Consider the following 10,893-nt stretch of genomic DNA (forward strand, 5'->3'; position numbering starts at 1 on the left):
TTTGCACTTCTCTAGTGCTGATAACATGTGTAATGGTTTGATATGTCTAGGAGGTCTTATTGGGGTTTCAATGTTGTCTATTGGGATCACTGTGTAAATGTAGAGATTTTTGGGTGTGTGGGAAAGGTTTTGAAACATGAGTGATTTTTTTGTAAATAGATGATGACCAATGCCTAGTTTTTTGTTCACCCAAGTTTGCAGGTTTGAGATGGGTATGCTTCAAGCCAAAGCATAAAAATCTCAAACCTTTCTGTTGTATGTCGGGAGCCTCCCTCCTATATTTAATGGATTTTAACTTTAAAAAGATATCATCAATTGTTATCGAGCATGAATGATGGTGAGTAAAAGACTAAGTTAAAAGTCCCACTTGCAATTCTTGCTTGTGTCGATTCTAACAAGTTAGTAATGAGATTTGGCAAGAAAAAGTAGCTACACCCAAGGTATGTTACACCTTTATATGATTTTTGGTGTTGGGTAATGGAAGTCTTGGACAGGCAAGTTAAGGAATTTCGAGCTAAGGAAACAACCTCTATAAAAGTGCTATGACGTAATCATACAAGTGATAAGTGACTTGGGAAGTTGAGGATGATATGAGAAACGAATACTTGCACCTATTCGTAGAATAAAGGTTAGTTTGATTTTGAAACAAATTTGAGTACAAATTTTCTTAAGGTGTATAAAATGTAGAACTCCTGATTTTCATGTAAGGGCAAGGGGTAAATTACTTAGTGAACTTATGATATATCCTTTTTAAACCAAATATTCTTGAACTCAACCTTTTTAAAATCTATTATGACGAGTAAGTAGGTTTATTTAAAAGATAAGAGAGAGAACTCCCAAAAAAAGTATATTTTTCCATAATTTGAGGTTAGGGATGATTTCTACAGTCCCACCACAGGTGTTTTGGGCTTTTGACCCACAGGCGGCCCTCATATCTCTCTTGTTCTTCACACCTTTTTGTCTTTTTTCCTCAGTTCTCCCTATCCTTTCTTTACTTCTCCCACGTTTCTCTCATATCAATCAAATTCCAAGCTTTGAAACCTCAATGTAACGTAAGACCATGCTTTCCTAAACCTTCAATTTTGTAGGTTTTAATTCTTTCTCTCTCTAAGTTTTCATATCTCTCCCTCTTAAAGCTAAGGTTTTTGTTTGATTCGTTTTTAAAAAGCTCACCAAGGAAGGGGTCCACTTGATTTAAGTTGTAGGTGTTATGGGTTTAAGGTTTGGAAGAGAATTAGGGCTGAAATTGGAGAAATGGCAAGAATTTGTCAAGGTTTTGCTAAATTAGATTCAAATTATAAGAAATTATAAACTAATTACAAAAATTAAGAGAAATTGTGGAAATTATGATTTTGGTTACAATAATTGTCTTTGAAGCCCAAAGATGTTAGATTGGGCATAGTTTTGGTGGAATGAATGCTAGAGAAAGTACCTCTTTTCATTGTGATGAGTAGATGTGACATTTTGAAGTATTCTAATCTATATTGCAAACTGTATGAAAAAAACTAAAAAAACATGAAATAGCCAAATGGGCACAATGATCTTGAGTTAGTTGGCTTTAAATTTTAATGTCTTGATAAAAAAAAAAAAAGACCGAAAAGAGGGAAACTAGTTAGGTGAATCTAGAATCTTCCTTGCCTAAAAAGAATAGTTTATTCATTAAACACTAATTATTATTTTTTTAGTTGAGAAAAGAGATATTAGAACTTTATTCTTTAAACAGGAGAATTATACACCAATCAATGAACTAAATGTTCGAAACATTATTTTTTTTTTTAATTTCCTTGAAAACGATTAATGTATGACCTAGTGCCCTTGTCATATGCCCCCCACCATAAGGAAACAAAAGAAAATAGCCTAAAATTTCAACAAGGAATCGAATCAATTGATATTTACTAATCTTCCCTAGGCCATGGCTCATTGCAATATGTTTTTTATTTCCTTGAAAAAAGATTTGCGCAATGGCCTTTTGCCATTCTCTTATGCCCCCCACCAAACAAAAGCTAATCAGTTTATAACTTAATTTCTAAGGAGGAATAAATTGGGTTTGTTATTTACGAATTCTCTTTAGATCATCATGGCTTTAATAAAATTTGAAGTAAACATTTCAAAGTTTTGATTTTGGATGAAATAACGAGATGTAATTCACTAAAAATGTAGGGAAATTACATATAATGTATCAAAAATACAAAATCATACGCAATAATGTAGCAAATAAAAGTTTAGATAAGACAAAAAGATAAAGCTAAGTAGAATTGTCCCTATATATAAAATTTGTGCAATTATTTCTAATATAAATACTAGTAATTACGATTTGATCTAGTTCTTAGTCTATATCGATGATAAGTCCCATATTTTATGTAATGGAAAAATTCTATATATTCATGAATTTGGTAAAATTCATACTTTATTTCAAAATTAGACTTAAAAATACTAAAAATGTTTGAGTTTCTCCATTCTTTAACAAAAACAAAAACAAAATGCTGGAGTTCTACCCCTCTGTAAAAAGAGGTCTGCATTCAACTCAAGGAACCCCAACAAACGCAGAGAAGGCCAGAAAAGAATATAAAGAAAGAGAGCTGCGTATGATGGCAAGCTCATGGCGGGCTGGTATGGTTGTAATTGTGCTAGTGGTGGTAGTAGGTGCTTCTGAGGTTCCTACCTCAAGAGGAGGCATGAGTCCTACCCAGTGCAAAGAGAAGCAGCGGCTCCTTGTCAATGCATGCAGCGCTGTCATGTTCGGCCACAGCCCCTCATCCGACTGCTGCGAACATGTTCGGCTCACCCAGGTCCAGTGTGTTTGCCCTGCCATTACCTCTAAGTTGGCAGCCCTCGTCGGAGTTGAACACACCATTAAGCAGATTGAAAGCTGTGGAAGGACTGTTCCTCGCAACTTCAAATGTGGAAGTAAGATTGAGCATAATAAAGCATGCTTCTAATGGCATGTTTAGTCAAGGAATTATAGCATAAACTCCTCCTAGTTCCTACTTCCTACCACATTAGTTATAAATCTGCTAAATCAAGAGAAGACATGTACGTAAAGATCAGCACATAAAGATACACATGAGTATAACATTTTCACTAATTTTAAATGACAATTACTGCTATATAGTAAAGGACTCATACATACTCATGTGATTAATTACATTTCACATCTTGATTTATCCTGCCTATAACAGATACGATAAGAGTCTTAGATTTGTTCTAACTTGATATTTTGTTTTTCAAGGTGTTACTACTCCATGAGAAAGGAATCAAGTGCTCATGCAACGATGACTGCTTTATATCCAGCAAAACAATAAATCTCTTCAATCTGCCCTTGTGCAGTACATGAATGTTTGGAAGAGAGATTTTAGCTTCCTTTCACTTCACATGCGATCTGTTTTTATGTGAACATGAAGTCATTAAGTGGTATAAAGAATGCTTTAAGCATTAAAATAATATTTCTAAATAAATATGATAGTTGTGATTAAGCTCTTTTTCTCCATCATTGCTTTTCTAGCTTTCTTCAACATAACAATGGACAAATTACTGTGACCTTTTACATACAAAATAAACAAGTCTTAAGCAACCCAGCAATTGGCTTAGTAATTGATGCTTCACTCATTCCCCCATCTCTCCAGTAGCTGAGTCCCAACAATGATCCTACATTCTCTGGCACTGGTAAGCAGATAAGAGCTGTCAGTGGGACAGCAAGACACTGCAATTACACCTAGGGATGCAGTCAAACTAAAGGTAACCATGGGCTAGGTTGGCTCATGTTCGAGTCAGCCTAACTCTATAAAACCAAGCCTGACTCTGATCCGGCCAGCCCATTTACAACTTATTTTATCATTAAAATAATAAATTACTATTTTATAATTAATATTTTAATATTTATAAGTATATTTTAGAATTATAATTAAATAAACATATATTATTTACTAGTAAAACAATTTAATCAGGCCAGGCTGGGGCGGATAGCCCGGCCATTGGACACCTCGAAGTCAAACGTAAGTAGTTAAAATAAAAAAGCAAGTTCCACTTAGAATAACAGTAGACCTAGACAAAGAATGCATAGTGTTTCTACAACAATGCCGGGATGCATGACTATCAGAGGAATCATAACAAGAAATGACCTACACCAGGAAAGAAAAACAGTCATAAATCTATTACAACTATTTGGACCAATAAAGCAAACCCTTCTAGCTGAAGGGCATAACTATTCGATCTCAAGTACCAATATTTTGAACTCTTAACCCAGGAAACAGGCTTCTCAAATATCTAATCAAATATATTCTACTGTATAATGTATGCCATAAGAGCTCTTCAATGAGTTAGCCTTTAGATCTTTGCCATTTTCAGAGAGTAAACTTTCAGGCTGCTTGTTTTTCACCTTTAGAGAAAGGAAGTGAAAGAAGTGAAATTGCAACTCAACAATGTATATAATGGTAACATAACAAGTACAGCAGCAAACACCCAAAAGTACAGAAAGTAAAATAAGTTTTAAAACAATCAATAAATTTGTGAAGCAAGATACCTATTGTGTGTCCTACAAACTGTTTAATGTTGACATTATATTTCCTCATATCACCAAGCTGCTTGGAACAATTCACCACAAATACTAATCCTGATCGGCAAATGCAATGCCATCAATAAGATCATTACCCTTAGAGCATGTCAACCAGCTTCATCTGATGCAACAAGAAATTGAGTGGTAATATCAGGATTCCACGACACAGCAGTGTCTTCTCATTGAATCTTGAGAGCAGTCAACTACAAAATCAGCCTATGTCAAAATAACATGTCAGGTTACAATGTACAGTAACATGCGGAAACACCCAAACTTTCCACTTGTCAGACAAGATAAAATTTACCTTACCTTATCACTGGTTTTTGCTTCCTCAGTTCCCAAACAACTGAAATAACATAAATATACACATTAAAATCCTAGCTTAATTTAAATGACAAGAAAACAAGTCTTGAGTCCATTCATTTCCTCACCAGTTCTTCCATTATAAGTAAATGCTTATAAATATTGAGCCTCACTGTTCCAAGAAAGCAATGAGATTTCACCTTGAGCAGCAGCATCACTACCCTGCATGAAGAGCCCTAAAACTACATAAGATGCCGTAGTATATTACATGTAAAGCGAGAGAGAAACGGAGAAGGGGTGTGGGGAAGGTTCTGGTAAACTGATTTCTAGCAGAACCATAAATATATCGTGAACATCTTTTTTTTCAAATGTATATCTTGAACATCTACCTGTGGTAAAGATATGGCAACTAACATAGAAGGACAAGGCATATGGTAGAAAACCAACAGCATGATTTAACTTATAATAATGTTATCAACATATTACATCTTATCCTACCACACATGATAGGTGACCACAACTATGAACAAGCAATCATCTTAAGGTATTTTACCATGAAACTGAAAAATGGGTAAAGGAAATATGTAGATATACCATGCAATCATCAAAAGCCTCACTTGCCTCAGAACTAAGCAAATATATAACAAATCAAATCAGTGCTTCACAATGCAAAGCACAAATTACTACCACTTTAACCAGATATAATAAGATATATCTGCACATTAGCAGTAAAATGGCATAACCTTTTCTTCACCAGTCATTATTTCACTGTTGTTATTTCAAATAATGGATGAAAGTATATCAAAGACAAATCCACTATCCCAAAACATGATGAGAAAATGCAGAGCACACAAGATCTTAACAATAGCCAAGAAGTCTTTTCACTAAAGAAAGTAAAAATAACCAAAAACTACTTCACCAAAAATGAATTATTCTTCCCTATCTCCAAATCAATTGCTGAAAATAAACAATTCAGCAAATTATGATATTGAAGAGAATAGCAGAAAACTAATGAAGATGCAGGAAATCAATAGACAAAGAAAACAAAACAAAAACATAAAGTCTCTTGAAGGAGATAAACAGGAGAATAGATCAAACAACTGATGAGACTTCAATGGTGCAAAGGCTTTAAGGTACCTACAACTAAAGAGCCAAACACTCTTAGGAATTAGATTTGAAAAGAAAGAGAATTCGAAGATTAGAACACAAACCACACACCAAAAGCACAGAAGGACTGAAAGAGAAGACAGATTGGTGGCAAAGACATTGCCGGCAGAAAATTGTGCAGGAGCAGTGAAAATCAGGGAAGAGGTGAAGAGAACCATAAACCGAAATGGCAGCTGCTTGAATGAGATGCAGCAGCAGTGCTGACATCCAATGGTGATAATGGCACAAATCAGAGAATGCATATGTGAAAGGAAAAAAGGAGAATTTGAGCCCATTTGGTAGCCCAGGGAGCTCTAGTACTGTACAACTAGAGCCTCTACAGACAACAGACCCTGTTTGGAAAAGGACTATGGTGCAGTTGAGACTATTCCAGCTGCACCAAAGCCTCCCAATACCACCACACCTCCTCCTTCCCCAATTTACCCTGCTTCCTCCCCACCTCCCCCTCACCCTTTTTTTATTTCATTTTTGCCCTTGGGGCCACAGTGCGGGATTGAAATTCCCTGCCACATAGCCTTTCTTCTTCATTCTTCTTTCACCCTTTACATTTTGTTATTTCATTTTTCATCTTTTGGGTTTAATAATTTTAAAAAATAAACATATTCATAATTAAGTAATTAACTTAAATATATAACTAAATAAACAATAAAGTAATTAATTTTTCCTCAAGAAAAAGTAATTAATTTTTTTATTTTTAAATATGGTAAATGTATTATTATATTTAAAAAATTATTATTATCATTTTGAAATAAAAATAATCACACAAATAAATACATAAATAAGTAAATGAATACATGAAGATATAATAATGAAATATAAAAATAATTCTCAATTATTTTTTAGCTTTATGAATATCAAATATATTACAAAATAACAAAATATACCAACTTTAATCTAATGTCCTCAATGGTCATTTTCTCTTCACACCACACCTGACCTCACTGCCAGTAATATTTTTATCAAACAAACATCTCCTCAACTACTAATTCAATCTCACCACTGCAACTTCAATCTCAATGCTACAATTGCCAATCCCACCACCATCATTGCTATGCCAAACTAACACTGAGAAAGAGAGAAGAGGAGAAGGCCCAAACCAGTAGCAACAATAGCAGCAACGCTGCTGATGGCATAGAGAAGAAAGACAAACAGGTGGCAGCAGTGGCAGCGACAAGACCCTAGTCCTTCTTCAGTGAACAAACCTTCATTTTCTTTTTCAATATTTTCAATTTTCTTTTCAACATTTCGTTAATATGTAGTAATCAATCTAAATTGATGTAGGAGCATTCCAGAAGTTAGCTAAATTGGCTATCCTGATATGTTTATTAATGTTTGCTATTTTTAATTTAGTTTACGGTTGGTAATTGTGTTTTTATTTTATTAATGGCCGTGTCACTAGTGTGTTCTGTTAATGAGTTTGAAAGATTAGGATTAATGGGATTTATTTGTAACCAATGCCTAGGATTAAAAGCAACTGTAACCCTAGTATGAATAGTCATTTAGACCCATTAAGCAACCATATTGTAGTGGAATATTATCTGTCAGTGGTTCTACAACCCTAAGCCTAGTTTTCTTGCTCCAACTTCAATTTTACAGCAATTTTGGCCATTATTATGGTTTTCCTTTGCTATTTCTACACCTGGACTGCACCCTAAATTCTATCTGTATACCTAGAAATAAGTAAAACTTATTCCCAGGGAAAATGTAAAGCTTGTTTAGTGAGAGACAGTGCTGGCCCTTACTACTCAAGGTTACCAAAATGAAATACATCCATGTATGATGTGAATGCATGTCTGTAAAAGCATGGGGTTGAACAAGAATAAACTAAGAAAGATTAAGGACCGTCTGTGATTGATCAAACTAGGTCACATTCTATGGAAAAGTAACCATCAACAGCCTAGAAATATTCATTCCATACATAGGTTCAAACATCATTTTTAGATAATTCCCAAGCCTAATGGAGTTCAAGGGAAATAGAAGCCTTTTTAAATTTTAAGAAAAGCTATCAGGTGATAATGTAAATATAGACACATGCAAGCTTAATGCTTGGGTACGTAAAAAAACAAGTTCTTTCTAAAGAAAGCAATCATAGACCATAACTAGAATGAAAATTTGCCGAGCATGATAGTCTATTCTATTGTCAATTTTCCTCGAATTGACATTTTCCATGGAGACTAAATATACATCATAAAGAACCTGTCCCTCTTCATTCAACCAAATTATTCTCCATTAAGTCAACCTAATATGACTTCACAATTGATCATCCAATTGAAACTATGTAAACTGCTAAACAAAAAAAATATGTGTTGGACCAGACCAGAATAACAGAAATCTTGGCAGATATCACATTCAAACAAAGACATTTCATAAGCATTTGACCTCTTTTGATTAAAGGAAGTTTCTTGTAATTCTAGGTAGGGAAAATTCATCAATTCTCTTCCATCATGACTTTCCACTGAAGAGATGCCACTTATTTGTAAAAAAGAGCAAGCATCACAGTCCTAATAGTAAGATAAACAGCGTCTTCAGCCTATGAAAGGTTTTATATAATACCAGACAAAGAAATGCCATCCATAGCAAATTTTCACCTTTTCGACCCTGGGTTAGAAGAGTTATTGGCAGAATAAGTACAAATGAAACAAGAAAAGGCATCTATTCTTATGTGCCAAAACTTCAGTCTCGCATTATACATTGAGAATATCAATTAGAACTCTGAATAATCGAAAAGGTACAAAGATCACCATGGCACTAAAGGGGAAAAATCCTAGTTCATGAAAAATGAATAATGTTGACATCTACACTCATGAAAATTTCAAGGAGTAAAAGAAATGAATTGAGCACCTGAAAAACGAAAATGTTCAGAAGGGAAATCCTTTATGCACTTTTATCTTTGAGGCTTCTGCCAATCGTTTGACACATTTAGCATGTTTATAGAACTCTAGCAATTCAGTGGCCACATTTTCTGGGTGACATTTAACAAACGCCGTCAAGAATCAGCATTCTTTCATCCTCAATGCCCTCAACATCATTGCTCCCTTAATCTGTGGGTGAAGCTCCATTTCCTTTAGCTTCCCAGCCAATAATACCCGCGGCTTCAACACAGATTCCAGATTGCAGAACAACAAAAATGGGTACTGAAGCACCACTTTTGGAGAGAGCTTCATCGTGCCCACAACAAAAGTCATGTTCCTTTGAACCTTATCAACTGATAGTGTCAAAATAAGGGGAGACCGTCCCAAAAGACTCCAAACCTCGTCCTCTGAACATCCAAACTTCTCCAAGTTCGTCACTTTTTCCTGTATAGTCTCAATCCGCGAGATGCCAATGAGTGCAACCACATATTTATACATTTTGGCACCTTTTGAAACCCCTGTTTTCTTTATATACTCCATCTTCTCGTCATTAAACGAAGTCCTAGGAATCAACGTGGGCCGCTAAATGAGCATGACAATCAAATCATTCCGGTAATGCCCATTTCTTCATACAACGCAATGACTGGTTTGATCGTGTTGCGGAAATCATATGTAAGAAGCGAAGGGTTCCTAACAAGGGTTTTACGCATCATCTCTTGCGACCCGAAAAGCGTCTGGAAAAAATCAAGCAGCTCGTCGAAGCAATGATTGATGCGAGAACAAAAGAAACAAGGGCGACAATTGATCATCTTAACAATGTCGGAAGTCGTGAGTCCCAAGCCACTGAGCAACTTGAGTTTGGGTAAAAGGGGAGCAACTTGAGCATGGCGCAAAGCAAGCTGGCGTGAAAAGATCTTCATTAAATCATTTTCGCTGCAACCCCATTTCCTGAAAAGGTCCGTAGAGTCCCTCGGATGCTCTATAGCTGCTTCCGTATGGTTTTCAGCTTGATTTTCGCATATTGTCGAATAGGTGGCGGTATTTCGAGCAGCAGCGATTATTGAGAACTGACGTTTCGAGGCAGAGGCAATGCACCGGAGTTTGAGTAATAGATGAGAATTGGGGAACATGTGAGATTCTTTTTCGCAATCTCAACAAAGCAAATACGTCAGAGAAGGGAGGGAGGAGGGAAGAAAGATACGCAAAAGCCGAGATGGGTGGAATGTTTCTTTGGCAAGCCTTCGAGGAAAGGAACAAGTTTCAAAATCACTTTGGAAACTTTATAAAAATGTTTTGGGTGAAATATCTTATTTTTATTTTTAAAATTTGATCAAAATTACATAAATATTTATTAATTTTTAAAATAAATATTTTATTTTAAAAAAATATTTTTTATTTACTATATTAATCTATCCATTAATTAACTGTTATTATTTTTGCCAACTTGTTGATGTAACAAAAGTAAAAAGATAGTTTTATCATTGATTAATCTTAATAATTATTATTATATAATTTTATTTTTTTTTATTAATTAAAACAAAGCTCTCCATTTGGCCCCTCGTCGATGCTCCCCTTTCTTGGTGAGCTAGGGAAGACAGATCGGTGCTCTTTATTTTTTTATTTTTTAAAAAATATAATAATAATTTTTTAAATTAATGAAGAAAGAAAGATATTTGAGTCTTTTCATAATTTTTTGTTAATGGTGTTTGTACTCTTCGGGTGGAGTCTCTATTTCGAAAACTAATGTACTTTCGTATAATTTCAATAAAAAAAAGTAAGGATATTTTACCCAAATATTTTTAATGATGTCTTTTTAACTTTCTCACATGAAAAATACTAGTTGAAGCACACCAACTTTGTTTGTGAAGTATATAAATAATTTCATTATCTAGTTAAATGTTAAGAGAATAAAAAATAAAACTATGCAAACATAATATAATATAACACAAGTGTACGCCTTTTTAAAGTAGAGAAAAAAATATGGACAACTTAAAAAGACCTAGATATACTTACGTCACA

General features: G+C 34.6%; 1 protein-coding gene and 1 pseudogene across 2 annotated transcripts; one reads left to right on the plus strand and one right to left on the minus strand.

Annotated features, from left to right (window-relative positions):
* Positions 1 to 2,447: 2,447 nt before the first annotated feature.
* LOC18594872 (uncharacterized) lies at positions 2,448 to 10,126 on the minus strand (annotated as a pseudogene). Its single transcript, XR_016027331.1, has 5 exons — positions 8,864 to 10,126; positions 4,984 to 5,077; positions 4,862 to 4,898; positions 4,520 to 4,768; positions 2,448 to 3,379 (listed from the first exon to the last, which is right to left on the minus strand). The product of XR_016027331.1 is annotated as an uncharacterized LOC18594872 (transcript).
* Positions 2,586 to 2,939, plus strand: LOC148761827 (uncharacterized). Its single transcript, XM_088808722.1, has one exon. It carries the CDS (start codon positions 2,586 to 2,588, stop codon positions 2,937 to 2,939), a length of 354 nt encoding a protein of 117 aa, XP_088664848.1.
* Positions 10,127 to 10,893: the final 767 nt, after the last annotated feature.

Source organism: Theobroma cacao, chromosome 7, assembly GCF_053813885.1.
Source record: "Theobroma cacao isolate CCN51 chromosome 7, ASM5381388v1, whole genome shotgun sequence".
Classification (NCBI taxonomy): Eukaryota; Viridiplantae; Streptophyta; class Magnoliopsida; order Malvales; family Malvaceae; genus Theobroma; species Theobroma cacao.

Excerpts from the sequence above, each read along its gene's own strand:
- LOC148761827 (XM_088808722.1), top strand. The coding sequence starts at position 2,586 with ATGATGGCAAGCTCATGGCGGGCTGGTATGGTTGTAATTGTGCTAGTG.